The 20,252-nt window shown below is 39.4% G+C and overlaps 1 protein-coding gene across 3 annotated transcripts in view; it reads right to left on the reverse strand.

Annotated features, from left to right (window-relative positions):
- The window catches only part of pard3bb (par-3 family cell polarity regulator beta b), a 258,510-nt gene that overhangs the window by 61,937 nt on the left and 176,321 nt on the right, over positions 1 to 20,252 (reverse strand). For all 3 annotated transcript variants that reach the window (XM_088083032.1, XM_088083030.1, XM_042494371.2), the window contains exon 22: positions 14,989 to 15,106. In XM_088083032.1, the coding sequence (XP_087939158.1) occupies positions 14,989 to 15,106 (118 nt within the window). The remainder of the gene's footprint in view (positions 1 to 14,988; positions 15,107 to 20,252) is intronic.

Here is a 20,252-nt window from a genome sequence, read left to right on the forward strand (position 1 = left end):
AGTCGTTAATTGCTCCAGTCAGTCATAACCACCAAACCCTGCCGAAGATTACCTCATGACTCGATGTGTGTGTGTGTGTTTAGCTCAATGGTGCATTGGTCCAGGGGGACTGAAAAGAGACAGAAAGAGAATGTAGGGGAGACAGAGGAACAATAAATGTCTGAGCATGAGAATATCTCCATTATTGACTGAGACAGCGAAGGGATGTATATCATATCTGTAGTGTGTGTCTGAGTATGTCTACACTGCTCCCAGGAGACGCGGCAATGTGTCTGGGTCCACTGACTCGGCACTGATCCCATCTTGTCTGACTTGGGGATTACAACCTCCTGACCTGCTGCTGGGTGTGCTCACATACATCAGCACACACGCACGCACAGCTGAAGTCCTGGGATATTGATGAAAAGAGGGAGGTAAGGAGGCGAAGAAAGGTAGTAAAGGTGATAATTAAGAACATGGACAAATGTTTAGGGGTGAGTTTGCTGACTTTCTTTGCCCTGATCCAGACCTTTGAAAATGTCCACTCCACTAAGTTTGAGTTGCCTGATTTGTCTGGCATTGTGACATGAAACAGCAGCTTCTCAGTTAAAAATGAAAAACAACCAATGAGCACCGAGGTGGGACTCAATCCACCAATAACCACTATATGCAGGACTAAAGCTGTTGTCAAGCTATTGTCAAATGGTGCACCAGAACTAATGAGGAGTAATAACAGCAATGGCAAGCCTTATAGACAGACACATGCTGTTATACCCGTTGCTGTAATCAAAATGGCTTTTCAATACCTCTGACATTGTAGATTGTTTTTACTTCGCTCCACTCGACTCTTAAAACCACTGCAAAACAGGTATGTCGGCATGGCTACACATCAGTGAGGACTTAAAAAGAAAAGCCGTGGAAGCTTTCCAAGTGGACAAATACTTGCCCGCATGGACTGTGATATTTGCAAGGTTATTTTATTTAAGCCTGAATGACATTCATCAGTTCTCTGTCTTATCTATCTCACTGGATGTGTGCAAAGAACCTGTATAGAGCTTTTCTAGTCGTTCGTCTACTCAGAGCCCTTTCAAATTACTTGTCACATTCACACATACATTTATACACTGATGGCTGAGGCTACCGTACAAGGTGCCACCTGCTACTCAGTTCTGACCCATTCATAAAAAAATCACAAAATGATGGCACAGGCATCAGGTCAAGGCCAAGGATACTTTGACATTTGGCTGGAGGAGCCAGGGGTCAAACTGCCAACTGTCCTATTATAGAAGAGGGCAACCTGCTCCAGCACCAGAGCCACTGCCGCCCCTGTATTGTGTGTTTGTATAAGTCGTGATTGCTCTAACTGCTGAAATTTAGCAACAGATCCAGTGCATCTACAACAATAGTCAAATGGTGTGCAGTCCAACTATCCGGTGCACCATGCACACATGCCAGCGTTCTAATTTTGGCGGATATGTTGGTCTCTAATGATTGATACAGAAGACTGAATCCCCTTTACCCCACAGAAATCCGTTAAGAGTGGACGCAATATCAGACTGGTGGCAATAGACTGTAATGAGGTGACACTTCTGTTTGATATCAGGCAATGCCTTTCATGCTATGCAGAGGATTTTCACTTGAAACAATGACCAAAAAGGCTTTACTAAAAAAAATCTGCAAACTAAAAAGGAAAGCTTATCAGATATAAAATATCTGCTCTCTAATTGCTTTGTATTTGCCTCTCCCCTCTTCCTTTGTCTGTCTGATCCCTCACTCTCTCCGTCTTGCAGTTGTTCTGGACCGTCAGTGTAAGCCCAGTTTCCTCTCCGTTCCATTAGATTCAGCACATTTGTACCGTTCCAACGCTCTACTTATCCTTATAAGGCCAGAGTGAGTAACAGCACTGGGCTCAACCCCATGATCACACAGGAACCACCACCGTCTGACTGCAAAGCATGTATTTGTCTGCAGATGCATGACTATGTACACGTGTGTGCTAATGTTTGCACATATGTGTGGTTCTCAGGGCGCCACATAACCTTTGCAAACCTGCTGATTTTAGTCTGACATATCTTCTTCATTAGCATTCAGCTCTTCATGCAGTCAGTCATTCTTATATATACTGAAGCCAACAAGGGAGTGCAGATCTTACCCTGCTGTTTCTCCAATAATGCTGATTTGTCAGAAGATGAATTTATGTTGGAAGTCTCCAGAGATGCCAAACACTAAACCTTATCCAATTTGAGCAATGGGTAAAATTTGCAAAGTGATTCAATTCTTAGTCGAATCTGTCAGCAAAGTAAATAAAGGGGCCTTTTCTGCAGGAACGCTTAGCGCAAGGAAAGTCCCTGCAGCCCGCAGTCTTTCATACAACTGAGTCGCTAGTTAAATAGAAGTTCATTACGCTGAGGCTGCATTCGCAGCGAGAGAGAGGCAGAGAGAATATGGTCCGAGCAATGAGTTCGAACAGCACTAATGTGTTTTTCCATGAGAAAACCTGTGGTTTAGTGTTTGAATTTGGCAGTGTGATTTGGGTGCGCAAATATGCACATGTGATTTAAGTGTGTTCATTTATTGCAAGCCGACTGGCTGAGACTGCTGGCATGTGTGTATTTGTACCTTCATCCATGTTTGAATTTGTGGCTTTGTTATCCATGTGTGCACATGATTGTGCGTGTGTGTGTGTGTACTGACTGAGCAAAAAGATTACACATTAGGCCCGTTTGAAATGTATCCTTGTCAAATCATCAGATTAGAAATGCAGTCTGGGAGTGTGCTGTGTGTGTATGTTGCCAGCAGTGCAGTCTTTGGTGATTGGGTGATGTGGCACAGCATATTCCAGTGGATTTATGGTCACCCATAGCTGGCATTAATAATAGAGACTGGAGAAATATGGTCTGACTTGCTACAGTCGGCTTGCTGAAGACCAAAACTCTTCACTTTTTCTCCTTCTCTCTTTATTTCTCAAATTCTATCTGTCTTATTGCACTTGCTCCGATTACATACTGGCCACATAAAACATTTGTTTTCCTCATCTTTGTCTAACGGTGCTTGAACTCTGTGGCAGGAGGATAAAGTATTGATAAACTGACAAACGTATCAATCATCACAACCAAACAACAACAGTTTTTTATTCCCAAATGTCATATTTAATAGAAAAATAATGATGCTGCTGTAATTGGAGAGGGAGGAATGGGAACGAGAGAGCTTTAGAGATAGGCAAAATGCTAAAAGGACATTGAACCAAAGAGAGAAAGAACTGAGAGGGAGTTGACAAACACTTTTTATGTAGAGCCCAAACAGCTCTCTTGACCCTGTCCATGATAACAAAGAGCTCCACTCAGCTACAAGGTTTACTCCTGTCCCTTTCTACTTACAGCGAGTCGGGGTTCGATTCCCTGCCAGTCCACCTATAAAACACCCAAGGTAGCACGGCTGTTTCTATTTTAGAATGGCTGCAATTACACGAACAGTTTAGAGGTCAAGAAGGAAAGTGTGTGTGTGTGACAGAGAGAGTGCAGAGAGAGCGTGGGCAAAGGGGTTTTGTTTGCCCCAGCATGATTATAAAATGACAAATACAAAGGTCGGCCATGAACAACTTGATGGTATGGACAAAATATCTAATTTTGTATCTAGGTTTGTAGCATTGTTGTAAGGCCTAAATTTAAAGCACTGGTATGAAAAGACTTATGTTGACAAAAAACAGTAAATATAAGAATAGCACAAGGTTTTTGAGGGGTAGTGAAAGTACTAATTCTCAGCTGTAATCAAAACTACGTCTTCACTCTTTATATGTGTAGCAAAGTAACTTGAATAAACTTAAATCAGTCAACATCTGGCTGAAGTCTACAACCCACAGATATCAGCAGACACTCAGTAAAATGCTCTGTGATGTTTTTCTTAACTTGTTCTGCAGCCCTTTTCAATGTCAGTGTTTTGGATATTTTTATTTTAAAGATTCTCTCCAGTGAGAAATGCGCAGGCGGATGGGTAGGACCTCGATATTTAATTGAATTACGGCTGTGGCATCGGGTGACCTAAATTCATTGTCAGGACAGAGCCTAATACCAATTTGACACAGAATACTGAGGACAAAAGACGCTGATATTTTGTCAATTCTAAGTTGTGTTGTTAAGTAACCAAAATCCAACGTCTTCCAAACTTCTCATGCCAACATTACCTTGACGTAGAATAATGAAATCAAGTCTTAAGGTATGGAGACCAAAACTCGATGGATCCGAAACGTCCTAGCTTTAACGTCCACACAATGCAAAATTCTAACGTATTTAGACATTTAAAATATGGTAAACCTGACTTCCATTTCAACATTTCTGACGTCATGTTCACAACCTCGCAAGCTGGGTTGTATCAGTGCAAAGTTTGTCATATACCTCGTCCTATACCGAAGAAGACAATGTCTGTGCAAGCCCCTAAAATCTTAAATTCAAACGTGCTCTGGGCTATCTAGATTAGAAATGTCTCTGTCACAAAAGTTGATCACTGTCAAATATGAGAAACACATATCAATGTGGAAACAAACTACCACACAACACTGGCAAAGAAACCTGAAACCTCGAGTTCAAAGCGGACTTCTCAGTACAGAGAGCAGAGTTTGCATCAGTGTTGATAGCAAACATGGAAGAGTGTGCAGTTTTTGGATGGAAACCAAACCCTGGAGCTTTCAAGAAACAAAAACAACAACAAAAAAACAAACAAGTGCTAATCTTGCATAAGCTAAAAAAAAATAAAAAAGATGCTTACTATGCTTACCATTCTGATGCATCTGCTAGTAGCTGATATTGGTGAAAACTGACTTCTCATCTGAGTTTGGGTCTGACTGAGGTTTAAACATGTATTGCTAAATCTCTCTGAGATTTCCTCTAACGCAAGCATTCTTGACTTACATCACTCTTTAAGTGCTCAAACTAGCCTCAATCCAGTAGTCCTGCAGAGCCAGACCTGTCTCTGCAATTTTTGTAGTGCCTTGCAAGTGCTAGAGAAAGCAGATGCAGGATCCAAAGTCTCTGAGTCAGGGAGAAATAGTAGATCGGTTTCTGGCCCCTTTTCAGAGTGTCCATGTTAAACAAAATATTAGTATCAGTACATACTTTCAACCATATCTGGAGGGGGACTTGAAGTTTGGTCTTGAGTAAGTGGAGCACATGCTCAGTTGGACAGGGGCCAGACTTAACTGTTTGGCAAAAAAACAATGCTTTAAAACCAGTGGTAGAATTTGATGTGCTTCAGTTAAATAAATAAAAATCCTATTGCAGTTCCAAAATTTGCACCATACAGCAACTGGATTGTACAGTATAAGTGCAGAAAATGAGTGCTTACTTGCACATGTTAATTACTATTAATTTGATGTCATGTTATGCTGCAGGATGTACCACAAAATGTCACTACACAAGGTAATTTGTTTACTCATGGCAGACATAAGAAACACAATGAGACCAGATGATTCTTTCACAGGATACAACTACAGTGGAGAAAAAGTAACCCCTGAGGCACCTGGGTCCTAACCTTAATCCCCCCTGCACTTCAAATCAAGAAAAATCCTGTGCAGTGGCACTGTTTCATTGTTCTTATACAGGATGGAAAAACTGCTCATTGTTAGTCATGGGTCTCAGCGGGTGATACTCATGACTAATGTAACCACATACACACAGATCATGGTGCTAGATTGTGTTATCATTGTGAAAAGGCTCTCTGTCTTTGCCCAGGTCAACACTGTGAAAGTGACCCAGTAATTCTGACATAGTCAAACTTTGTCTGAGGCACTTTTTTTATTTCCAAGAATGGTGTCAAGTTCATTGAAAGAAAATTTGTGGAAATTATGTTCTGACTGTCAGACTATACACACGTGTTGATGCCTTTAGTTTTTAATCAAAGGTGCATTGGGCTAAATTACCAACAAATGCATATTTCAAAAAGAAGGTATCAGACAACTTTTTTTAAAAAGAAGATAAAAATAAGAGAATGTTATGGGAATTGCATGCTGGGATTTTCCCAAATCCTATTGTGAATCAGACAATGGTTTGCCTGTCTCTGGGTGGTAACAGTTACAAGGTTAGAGAGAATATTGGACTCAGTTCAGAGGACTGGAACCTTGAACCAAAACACAAAGAGAAATTCCTGAAACACACACAAATGAAAATACAAAAAAACATAGACACAGTGAAGCGTGCACGGTGGTCTACATGCTGTGCAGGACCGGACACAGTTCTGACCGTATGGGGAATTCAGGCTTGATCAACAGGATATGATACAAGATCCTCTTATAACCATGCCTGAGCAACATTTGGAGGCGGCACAGATGAGCCATTCTGCCAGTTTTATGTCCAGGAGCGTTTTGCCATTTTTTGATCTTCACTGCCAATAACAACCAAACCGAATTCATTCCAGATGTTTTTTTTTTCGATTTTTTGAAGGCAATAGTGCCCCCTGCTTATAAATGTTGCCTGATTATTTTTAGAGGAAAAAGCACAGAAAAAAGAGCTGCTACTGAAACTAACAATTCCATCTTTTGTGTGCCACACATAGAAAAAAGAGATGGTGAATGAAAGCTTGGATGACTTCTGTATGAATAACAATCACAGAGATTTATATTGTGAAATGTAGAAAAGTCAAATCCAGCCATATATCTATCATATATTTTCTAAATAGATTGTTGCTATCCTTGACTAACTAAAGAAACTTTAATTTTGGTGTAATGGCTGAGGAAAATTTGTTAAAGCCTTATTTTGTGAAGAATCTAAAACACAAATAATATAAGAATGTAGTGCTGGACAACAGATTGACATTAATTTGATTCCGTTAATTCAAACAGAATTATTGTTAAAGACATGAACGTGACTGAGGGACCTGTGCCAGGCTCTTGACTTATTCCTTTGCACAAACACTGCGTGCGTGCATGTCTTTATATGAGCGACGGAGAAATGGAATATCAAATTAGTAAATGAAAACCTTCTGACTGTCTGGTTGGAGACCGTTCAGTCTGATTTCAAAACTTCATTAGACGTACAGAAACTGGAACAGCTGGCAGGACATGCACGCACGCACGCACGCACGCGCACACACACACACACACACACACACACACTGTACAGTATCGGGAATGAATGGAAAGTTTTATTTTTCCAAACCCACAAATCCAAATTCTGAGACTTGGAGCTTGTATGTTCTCTCAGTTGCTCTGTGGGATTTTGTTCCCACAGTCCAAAGATTAGATCAGCTGGAAATTACCTTAGAACATGAGAGTGAATGCATTACTCTGTCTAAGTATATATTAGCCCCAGACTAGCGACCTGGCCACACTGTACCTCCCACCTCACCCAGTGAATGCTGGGATCGGCTCAAGACCACCTAATGCTGAACTTTATGAGCAGATGGAAAACAGTTGGATGTATGGATGATATAAATAAACAGTACAACTTTCAAAACAGATGTCAGTCTTCGTTTTGCAAACTGACATATTAAAAACAACACAGGTGTGCTGTTCTTAATGTAATGTATTATGTCATCCAGCATAATAATAATTAACTTAATGAAAGTGCTACTGAATTAGATTATTGCTTTTGATGATTATGCTCTACAAAGTTGGGCATGTTGATGCAGTATTATATGGATGAAAATACAGTAAACAATAAATAACACTGTAATTGCCATTATTACTGACATTTGTTTTGTCTTAGAAAATTTTCCTTCTCCTATTATTTTTTTTTTTAAATTTTTTACAATCTAGGCAAATTCTAGTGTAATTTACACATGTAATGAAATATTCCATATGTCACCATAGAAAAGAACAAACACAAATTGACACAATTATATAGGTATATACACTCAAAACTCTAATGCATTCATTTTCGCCAGTCACAAATGCATGGCAAATGCATTTTGTGAATCGGATCAATGTGGAAATGTTAAAGCTCTACACATGGTTTGATCAAAATACAATCATGAAGCTGCCAGGGGTCGGCATAGCAACCCACACAACAGGGATTAGCTGCCAAACTAAATTGGACACTATATTCATAATTAAAAGCAAAACATCCAATTTCAACTTCCAAAAGGTAAATCAAACCCCATCACACAATGAACCAAGCCAAATGTCAGAGTAGACTACCCCCTTTGCACTCCAGCAAAGTGTGTATGCTCAAGCAAAAAGTTGCTCTTAACCACACCCAAAGACAGAAACAAAGCTAGATGCTCATTCTATGTGAGAAATTTACCAATGGAGAGCTTGTCAAGACAGTAAAACAAACAAAAATCAAAATGCAACCAAGAGCGTGCCACTCTCAGAGTTCTCTTACAAAAAACACACATTTTCAGTGCTGGCAAGGCTTTTAATGCCTAAATTGGTCTGTTGTCTTCTCAGTTTCAGAATGAGAAAGACATTGGGCACACTCCCCAAACCTGGACATTGTGGCAGAGAAGGTGAGGAGAGTAACCATTTGCATAAAGGGGCATCAATATTTGATGAGCATTTTCAGGAACTGCATGACAAACACACTTTCTTTCAATGACATTGAGGCTGTAAGATAAAACGTTTTAGCAAACAGATATTTGTGCATGTGTGTTATAGCAGAGGTGTACATGTGAAATGCTAAGTGGTCAGGAAAGCATCGAGGATGAGGAGGCAGCTGATAGAAAAAGGAAAAAGGCATGACTCAAAGTAAAACAATAACAGATATGCAGAGAGAGGAGAGCAGATAGGTGGATGACTAATAGTCTTGTTTGTCTTAATCATAACTCCTCAAGGATGGACAAAGATAGGTGTTTCCTCTTTTCCAGGTGATGTAGAGTATGTGTACAATAATAACAATAGAGAAAGTGCATATGAGGAAAAACTTATTATGCTGGCAAAAAAAGCAATGTGATATCAGCACGATAAAAACACTTATGCCTGTCAGCTTAAGTAAAAAAAGAGAGATATTGAGATATTTCTTATAGCTGGCTCAAATCCAAAAATGAAGACGAAATTTAAACATTGGCTTCATGCTCTGTTGACACCGTGACCACTGAGCTTTAAGCAGTAAACATGAGTGATTTTTAAAATAACAGGAATTAAAAGGAGGACATGGACAGGAAGACAAAGATAAGTGTGCGAATTATAGAGACAGATAAACAGATGAATCATTGTCTTGTCCTAACTTTGACTCCTTTTGGTCGGAAGTGGATTAAGACACTTTCATCCGCCTGAAAAGCTGACACATTTGCTCTTGTTTGCCAATACTTGTGGGGGTGGTTTTAACTGGGTCTTGGGCAGCTAAAAGGCTCCTCTTACTCAGATATGTGCTCAGCTACTGTCAGGTGCACTATGAAAGATGCACATTTAGTGAGCAGACAGAAAAAAATAGAGACAGAACAGAGATAAGTTGTTTGAATCAGAATCTAATGCTGCCAAATCCTCTGTATCTATCGACAAGCAGGTGCACGTTTTGTCGAAATTCTTTTAAAATATTATGTTACCAAATGTAACAATACAGGTTATAATACAGGTAGCGACCCTTGCTAATCTATGGTAAAGTGTAGACTGGTAAAGAGCCACATTATTTTCTGTGCTTTCCTGGAGTTCCTGGGCCTGTGTGAGACAGCTGTGCCCTCGTCCTAAACTGACACGACATCAAACCATCACAGAGGCATCAAAACCACATCAAACCATCACAGAGGCAAACGGTTAAGTTTTTATCCTCACACTTACTGACAGAAATCTGGATACAAAAGTGAATGCCTACCAACAAAGACCATCAAGACACCCTTTGGGCAAAGCACTTAATCTCCAACTGCTCCAGTAGCTACTCAGTCAAACTGTGTACCGAAAAGTCTCAGGTGTGCCCCTTTGTCACATGAAGAATAAAGAAAACAGGTGCAAAAGGAGGGTAGGCCCAGAAACCTCTTCAAAGGATAAACACAAGTTTAGGGACGAATCAAAATAAAAATCAGCAGAAAGTAGCACTACAGGGTTTCCACCAGTGTACTGCAAGCCCAGCGACCTTCTGGGACAAAGTTAAGCCCCCTGCAGGGCCTATAGACATCAGTTTTTAAGTATATTTTTAAGCTGTTAGAGTGGGGTGGCTCAGTTGGAAAAATAAAATGGTTGGGAAGTTCACCATTGACATCTGTTGGTTGGTGAACGCACTATAGGAAAACAGCAGGTCTGAGATCAGTGGTCTTTATCCTCACACTTGTCGAGAGAGAGTAATGGTCTTCAGGAAAAAACTATGGGGCTTCATGCATTCAACAACGTTTGCCCAGCCTCAGGTTGACAAAATGCAGCCAACAAGCACCTTGTGATCAGTAACGCCATTAGAATAAGAACAGCCGAGCATCAGTAATGTAAACGTTACTTCATGCTTTAGTCAACACCGCGTCACTGGTTGGAATTACAAATAGATGGTCAAACAAAAATAGACTGGCCGACTAATTCTGTTATCACAGAAACTATAGGGCCCCACCTTATGGGGTTTGAGTTCATAGTGGCACAACCGTATAATGCCCCCCCTGAAATATGATTTCTGACTCCGAAAGTTGGGGGAACCTCACCAACCTCATAATTTAAGATGTCTTCTCCATCAACAGGAGTGAAAATGTAGTAATATACTGTTTATCAGCACTTCTCTCTTATTTGTATCTTATAAAAACAGTCGTGCATACAGTCCAACTTCTATCTGTGGAGATGTTGCTATGGTGTTTGTGTGCGCAAAATATGGTGTACTTTTGTGAATAACTGCTATTGCAAACAACACCTTGGTTTTACGACTTGTATTGGGATACGGTCAGTGCAGATGTGATGTCATTCCAAGCTCTAATTTTCATGTAATCAGTTTGTCGCAGGCCTCGTCAAAAAATAGTGCATTCCCTTTGCACAGGGAAGTTGAAATGTCAGAGTTCAAAGTCTGAAATTTCAACTGAAACACCCCCTCAAGTCAGATATCCAACTATGAATGTCATAAGAATCTCACCAAGCCTAACCTCAAAACTTACAAGGCCACTCAGTGCCTTTACAGCAGTGAAAGCTGTAGTAATATACTGTTTATTAGTGCCTCAATTTTATTTGTGTAGCACTAATAAACCAGTATACACACAGTACTGTCCAACTTCTATCATTCTGTCATTCCCAGCTCTAACGTCCGACTTCCGAGGGAAATGGAACTCAGAAAGAGAAACTTGGCTGCTGACTCCTGTCAAAAGATACTTGCCACCCAGCTGAACAACTGTTTCTGGGAGAAACCCTGCACTACCTCAGGAAGTTCTAAATCCTAGGCTCCCAGGCAATTTAATTTGCATCACATTACAAAATGCCATTATTAATTTAATGACTAACTGTAAATGAACACACATATTTAAGACCAAAGTACAGGAAAAATTAGATGAAAGCTTTTCATTATAATTAAATCCTATAATAAAGGCTGTGTCACACCGCCCACTACAACAATTGGCTTCCATACCCTCCGTGTAGGACTGTGTGTGAATGTGTGTGTGTATGCGTATGTGACAACAGCAACAGCGCCCTGTTGATTTAGTTCCCCTCTCCTTAGGGAGAAAGTCTGTTGTTGTCTTCCAAAATACACACACCCACCCACAAGCACACAATGCACTCACTTGGAAACAAACTTGTGGTGTGGCTTTTGTTGTTTGATAATTGTTTTTAGGCAAACATAATTTTGCTAGCAGAGACAGCTAACCCATAACCATGAATCAATGAGATGGTAATGGAGCCATGGGGGAAAAAAAACACACACACTCAGTATACTGTAGCAACAATGCATGAGAAACTCTCTTTCTCTTTTTTGTCTCACTCTCTCTCTCTTTACACTTAAGTTTCTATTGCTTTTACTTTTCATAGTCATTCAGCAAATCCTATACAAAAAATAAAAACGTCCTAAGGAGAAACAAACAAACCAATAAAAGAGAAATTGAATTAGTTTGCCGTCGGCTCACCTCCATAACCATTACTTCTTCTGCTACACTTCCCACAGAAAGCCAGTCAGGTAAATAATCGCCTCGGCTTTAATTAATAAATGCATCATCCTTAATGAGAGGGGCTTGTTAGGCACTGTGGCAACTGCTACTGGTCTGTTTTTCTTTTGATTTTTCTTCTCTTTTCCTTTTTTTTTTAACTTTCAAACTTCAAACTTAATTTCCACCTCTGAAGCATGCTAATTGCTCTCCCTCTCAGCTTTATAAACAACAACAAAGTTTTCTCATTTGGAGCCAGAGAACGGTGTAACGTGTGGCTATCGATTGCAGGGGAAAGGAGATTGCCCCTGGCTGGTCACAAACCAAATGACTTTAAGATCTGAATTAAAGTGGGCCAGCTATAACTTTGGATAAACCCATTGTGTGGATACAATGACAAATGCCCTACATCTGAATCATTCAGTGTTGATTCAGTATTTTGTTACATAAATCTCTCCCAAAATGAATTATTTTTTGGATTAATTGGTTGGTCTACAAGAGGGATACTCAACTCGCTGGGATCCTCCAAAAGTGCCACACACACACACACACACACACACACACACACACACACACACACACACACACACACACACACACACACACACACACACACACACACACACACACACACACACACTTTAGAGACCGAAACCTTCCTTGTACCAGGCTGCAAACATGTTCATTTCTGCCATAAAGTTGTGCAGTTTAACATGGATTTCTATGAGTACTGATGGGCTTCTGGAGCCAGACTGAAGTGACCATTCAAGGAACTGCAGATTTTGGTACTTTTGAGTGGACTACATTTTTTCAGCTCTGGATCATTAGTATTCACTGCAAATGTGGAAAGTCTCAGCTGTTTGTTACTATGCACTTCAGAACATAAAAAACAACTTAAGGTCACGTTTTAAGACATTAACACTGTTATCTACATTTTCATTCCGTTACATCTTAAAAACTACAATGTTCTTTCCACCTGTAATTAAAAAAAAAAAGAAAGAACTCGAAAGAACTCCGAAAACTCTGATATCACTGCAGCCCCTGTACAGAAAAACAGAGCACAAATATACTAGTTTCTGTAGGGAATGATAGCATGATGCTGACTTCACCTGTGAACAAAAAATGCTGTGGTGACTAAATGCTATTAAGAAGATCCCTTATTGAATTAATGCATTATCATAGTTATTGCATTTAGAAAATGAATCCATGGTGGATTCCTGCAAGCAGCACAGACTTCTACTGTAACTGTATCTTCTAATGTAAAGGCACATTATGTATTTATTGTACACAACACTGAGGACTTGTGGCCTCGCAGATTGCACTTCCTCTTAGTAATGCACAATAATGCAACACACACACACACACACACACACAGCCCGGTTCTCCTCCGCAGCATATAGAAACCCTGAGGGGCGTGTTACCATCGTGTAGACAAATTGTACCTCAGATGTAAAGATAATATTTTAATTATTTACAAAGAAAGCAAACATTAATTTACGTTGCATTCTTTTTTAAGTACACCCTGTTGAGGTTTGACAGCATCCTCGTACAAAGAAATAAGGCTTCTTTCTGACTGTCACAGAAGATCATGGTGCAGTGGTTAAACTGTGATGTGCTGCAATAAACCTGTCCATTTGTCATAGCAGATTAATTTTAGTTCCATCGCTGAGACTCATTTTGGTTGCTCAGGGCAATTTTAGTTTTTTCTCAAAGAGCCACAGAAGCTTAAATGTCAGTGTGACAAGAATTGGTGAGGTTAAACTCAGGAGGCACCTGGCTTTACAGTAATAAAGTTGGTTTTGAAGTGAGACCAAGCACCATGTGTGTTTTGAAAAGACAAACTGTGCTCAATGATACCTTTACTGCGTCGCTGAGAGAGCACTGATTGAGATTTGTTTCTGTTAACTGGGTGGTTTCTGAAAGGGAAAAACAATAAAAGTTCCAAATAGTCCAAATAAGGAGCCTGAAGTCGCCAGCACTGCAATGAATCCCTACAGAGGTTTAATATTCACTGAAAATAACTAATAAATATTCTAGATTTTCCGTGACGTTAACTCTCAGTGTCATAGGATCCTTTTACCAATGTTTAAACAATATATGACAAATTAAAGTGTTGTGTAAATAAACAGTGTCCGAAAAAGTCTTAAGTGGTACAAACTGTTTAGCAGAGCCTAGAAAACCCCAGGATAAATCACTAGCCTGGCGCTAACCTGTTAGCATCCGACAGGTTTTGCAATGCACCTGCTCTATTAACAACGTAACCCATAGATACATGTACACATACTTTTACCATTACTGATATACTGCATAAACAGCTAAAGCAAACACTGGCAGCAAGGACTAAGAAACATATTGACAGCATCTGATTGACAGAGATAAAGCAAAAATAATGGCATGGACACAAATATGAAAATAAAATCTGATACCCACAAACATATTTATAATGGCAGTCTTTACATTGGTTTAGCAGCAGAAAGCAAACAAAGTCATTGGCGGGTGATGAGTGGTATGAGTGTGGGAGGTGATTTCTTGTTTGCACATTAATAATATACCTGTTTTTATTTTATTTTTTTGGCCTCTTTCAGCATGACTCAGCCAGTCTGAGCTCAGAAGTGTGTCTGTGATGATTTGATTATAATTCTGAGATTTGAAAAACAGTACCTGCAGGATGACAAGTGGGTAAAACCTAAACCTCTACTTATCTCCTTTGAAAAGTGGATATCAGCTCAATGCCTACAGGAGACATTCACGTTAAAGAGCACCATGAGACTGACAACTAAAGGGATTTGATCACTTGACAAACGCAATAAAAGCTGTGATCATTCTGATAGGTGATGGAGGATAAGAAACCTCACAAATGCTCGCTACACACATATTGTCTCATGGAAAGACAACCTGATGATAGATAGATTGACGGAAGGCAATGATGACAGACATTGCTTTGGATTAAGAGACTAAGACACCACTGATGAGACCTGTATGTCTGTGGACATGCTTTTCCTATGCTCAGTGAGTGTGTGTGTGTGTGTGTATGTCTAAAAGACTCACCCTGTGAGTGTCGTTTTCATGCCCTCTGCGTCGTGTGTCCAGTTCTTCGTAAGGTGGCACCATCCCTTCTCTCCTTGCCTGCTGGTATTCTCTTCTCAGCTGCTGGATCCTGTCCACGCTGCCGCACACAAAGAAAAATGCAACTGGGTTAATTAAGCTTTTATACATCTATGGCGATATTGGAGATTTCCTGACCTTGCAGATATGATAATGGACCCCAAAAACAGGATAAGTCCAGCATTACTATGGTATTCAAGATCTTGAGAGCAAGCGTGTTCAGTGATGATTGCTGTACTTTTTGACAGAAGTTGTGCTCACAGCTGAATCACATCAGACACTTTATTACATTTTATGCCTATGTCATTTTAAACCAAATTTAAGAAACATATGTTTATTTCTTTATTCAAGCATTGCAGATAAGTATAAATGTGAGTAATAAATAGGTGGTCCCGTACAAAGGTAGGCTTCATGTAGAATTTGGTTATTAGTGTGAGTTAAGTAATCAGGTAATGTCAGGTCAAATTAGGTAAGTATTAAGTGAAAAGTGTTAGGTTCAGTAGTAGGCTTAAATATTTGTAACATCATAAATGTGGATTTGCATGCTAAACAGCTTGAATAATTTTGACAAAAAAATTAAAGAAAGAAAAAATAAAAGATGGATGAAAAGATAAGACAATTTAATTACTTTAGGGTTTTAATATTTATAAAAATGAAGTTAAGGCATTCTGACAGTTTTTAAGGACCTGCAGACACTCTGATAATGCGAAGTGCTTTCAGGACTTTGACTGACATTGCCACCACCCAGCTGTCCCGATGATGAGCCAGCTAGTAGAGGCCATCTGTTTATACAAACAGTCATTTTTCCAACATCAGCCTGCAGAGGTTTGACTGCAGAGATAAAGACTAGACAGCCACCTGCATACGTGCATGCCAACACACCACACACACACACACACACACACACACACACACACACACACACACACACACACACACACACACACACACATACACACACACACATGCGCGCGCACGCTGGCAAAACGGCAAGCACACACACATACAGAGATCAGTCTCTTGATCATTCTGACTGCCTACATCTACATCTGTTTTTCCATCTTTTTCTTTTTCTTTTGCAAAATGCAAGAAAAACAAAAATATCAATCACATGAATATACTTTCTCTCTGTCAACAGAGGAACATACAGCATATCAACACTGACCCCTGGGCACCCCTGCGAGTCATGTGCACACACAAATATCCACACATAATGGAAAATACGGAAAGTCATATCATGCACATATGTGCCATTAGAACTGCAGTGTGCTATTTCATGAGCCAAGTTGATGGAAGGAGGAAAAATGTGCTGATGCACCATCAGGCGATTTATGAAAAAAGTCAGAGAAATAGCATTGCATATTCTTCCGGTCTCCAGGCTGAGAACACCTCTAAGCCTTCTGAAAGTGTTGCATTACAAATACTCAGCATGACACCCATAATGCAATGTGGTTATTACTTTATATGAAACTAGAAAATACGCAGTCAATTAAAAAAAATGAATAAATAAAAAATCTTAGTACTATACTGACCCTTACTCAGGATGTGGGCTAGCATTTTTGTTTTTCACACTTTGGAGGGAAACCTTGTAAAATCAGGGACAAGCCTGCTCTGGAGCAGGTTATAGGAAAAAGTGGGCTAGAGCTTTGGATATTCCATCCCTAACTTATTCCAGGTCCAAATCATAAAAATATTCATTCTGCATTCATGTCCGTAACTGCTTGTCCTCACAAGGGTCGTGGGGGGGCTGGAGCCAATCTAAGCTGTCACTGGGCACGAGGCGGGGTACACCCTGGACAGGTCGCCAGACTATCACAGGGCCAACATATATAGACTCATACAAATATATTTTTAAAAAATACAGATTAGCAGCAGTTTCTCTGTCCATTTCTGCACACAGCCAATAGGAAAAACACAATAAAACATGTTTGTGTCCACCGATGTCCAGCCTTCGAGAGATGAAGACATCGGACAGTGATGGTGATAGATTATAGTAAAATTACAGCATATTTCATAACAGCAGCTAATGAAGGCTTAGCAACAGGGTAGAGAATGAGGCAGCACATTCAAGGTGCTAGCAAATTAGCAAGTAGACTTTAAGAGGGGAAGGATTGTTAAACAAAATTAAAGGAATATTTTTTCTAATTTCCTTTTTTCCTCCTTTGAAATAATAACTTTCACAAATATCACAAAACCCACCTGCTTTAATGGCAATAGGATGGTAAAGTTGCTACTTGCTTGAGTTTCTTGAAGGTGTTTTTGAAGTCTATTTGTCTAGGATATAGCACTTCAAATGACCCAAAATGTTATTTAAAAGAAAAAAAAACTACAAAATGATTGAATTACTATCCTGCAAAATTGTTAAATTAATATGAAATGGAATATACATAAATATAAAAGAACTAAAATCATGCATTTCATGTATTTTTTTCAAAAAATGTAACTCCTATCACAAATATAGTTTTATAAATCTTTATCCCCATTTTTCTTCACCCATCCTCTTACTCTGCTCATGCTTCTTCGTCCCCTCACTCTCTTATAAACCATAAACCCAGAGAGCTGTGTGAGTGACTATAACATTATACCCGGTCTCACACCACATATCCTGTGTTACTGCATGTGCGCTCACATAACAGGAAACGTGACTTTGTTTGAATGTGCTTTTGGTAGGACCTTCATCCACCAGACTATTTTGGTATTTTATGTTTGTTCATCTGTATAACATGTTTTTAAATGTTAATGTTAATATGTTGCAATATTTAAAACTGAATATATAGTGAACAACCTGCCTTTCATTCATTCTCTTTTTCACTTTGAACTTCACTGGAGGCTTGGGAGAAGCTATTTATGTACAGTACACACAGTGCTGTACAGAGGAATGCATTACAGTAAAACACAATCCAGTTTCCGTGTTTATCTGTATTTGTGCTCCATATGCTAGCCTACAGAAACAAGAGAGGTTTGTCAGCAGTGACACACAACACTGTGTGGTGTAATCAGATGCTCACTGCACTTAATGATGGAGCGCAACACATGTTTTTAGTCTTATCAACTTGTTTTTCTAATTGATTTTTTTTTTACAATTGTCATTTGTTTTATTGAACTAAAATTACAATTAGCTGTTTTATTTGAACACTTTATGAACAAAATGAACATCGTTTTTTGTTTCAATGAAAATGTATCAACGCATTCACTGCCACCTTATTTATCATCACTAGTAGTATTGTATCCCAGAATGCAGAGTGGAGAAAACAATACCTAAGGCAAGCTGGCAGCTCATCAAACAGACAGAAATAAACACTCACGTTTATAGGAAATCAATTTACATCCCACATCTTCCCCTTCCTCGTGCCCTCACCCTCTGACCACCCCCTGCTTGATTGCATGTGCTTGCGGAAAGTATCCAAACCCAAATAGATTTCTCACCATGTTTTGCATCAAGGGCTACCAATAACGCCTCACAAACAAGAAACAGAATAAAGTGGTATTCCTCATTAAACTGGATGCCTCTCAACGCTCTTGTTGTCAGTGTTTTTATGTGGTTTCTGTTGGATTCTCATGAAGTGTGTGAGTCATGAGTGGTATTCTCTTTTATTAGGGCCACTCCAAACTTTAGATGAATTGGAAATTAGGGAGAGGGTTAAATGTGGGAAATGAAATAAAGTGTTGTGATTGCATATAAAGTCTGTGGAAACGCACGAGAGGATTCAAACAGAAACTCAAAACAATGTTGGATGATGGTCAAATGTTTCCTTTTCTCTTCCTATATCGTGCTCTGCTCTTTTTTTGTTTTGTTTTGTTTTTGTTTTGGCTGTGCTGTTTCATGTTTATGCATCACAGTAGAAATGATTTGTGTCACAAGGTGCTCCAGATGATACACACCTCACACACACACACACACACACACACACACACACACACACACACACACACACACACACACACACACACACACGCACACACACACACACACACACACACACACACACACCTACACAGCAGCTCACCCTCTGCTCCATTTTATTGACAGAGGGCCCGGGAGAATACGGTGGTAAAATGTACACAACATTCATTTTCTGTCCACAGAAAGCACACACACACACACACACAAGTGCACACACTCACCCACACAAAGGGTACTTTATACGATTTATGGCCGCGCATAAAAGGAAGAGGGTGGGCTCAAGAAGAAATAAATATGATAAACAAAGACATTACACAAACATACACACACATTTATGCAAATAGTTCCATGACCACAGACTGGGGAAGCTATTGATTAATTTTAGAAAAACAAGCAAGCCATAAAAAAATCTGACTTGTATGACTTCACTTTTTTACTACCTCGTGGTCATTAAACACCGTAAGGGTTGGTTCATGTGGTGAAAGTCTTAATAGCATTGTTCTGTGCCTGTGCGTGATACAGTAGATGACTCTATACCCAAAACATATTTGCAACTAAAATGCTTTCTTTCCCCAGCCAATTAAATTACACATTAAGAATAACTATAGAATGCCATTTTAAACATTTGAGTAAAATATGAAAGGGAAGTTCAGATTTTTTTTGAGTGGGGTTATATGACTTTTCAAGTCAGCCTTTTAAATACAATAGATGGCAGTCAGCTCACCCAGAGTTTGGAAAAATGGACAGAATAACCAGCATGGAAGCTAAACAATTAACTGTTGAGAGCAGGGGCAGCATCATAGCCTATTTTAGTCAACTAAAAAACAAAACAAACAACAACAACAACAAAAGACAAGATCAGTTTAAGTTAGCGCAATATTTAGATTAATTTCACCACCTTCCTTCACCATCAGACAGTAGTTTTACTTTTTTAACGCCATCAGACTCCACTGACAAAAACAGTAATTCTACCTCACAGAAGGCAGGAGTTGTTCGTCTACTACTGCCTTTATCAGTTACTTTGACGTTGTTGTTGTAAGGGGTTACACAATAACACACAAAAACTAACCCATTGAGGCAGCAGTGGACTAGCGACTGCTGTGTTCTGCAAGGCAAAATAACCTGTTTTTGTCAAAGAAGTCCTATGGCTTTGAACAGAGCATAGATAAATATATCTGTTTCAGTTCCTCATTGGAAATTGTTGTCTAAAGGCAAGGCGAAGCATTGAAAGCTTTCTCAACATAGCATAGACTTATAAAGATATATATATATATATATATATATAGATATATATATATATATA

The sequence above is a fragment of the Plectropomus leopardus genome, chromosome 10 (assembly GCF_026936395.1).
Source record: "Plectropomus leopardus strain MGB_pleo_1.0 chromosome 10, ASM2693639v1, whole genome shotgun sequence".
In the NCBI taxonomy this organism is placed as follows: domain Eukaryota; kingdom Metazoa; phylum Chordata; class Actinopteri; order Perciformes; family Serranidae; genus Plectropomus; species Plectropomus leopardus.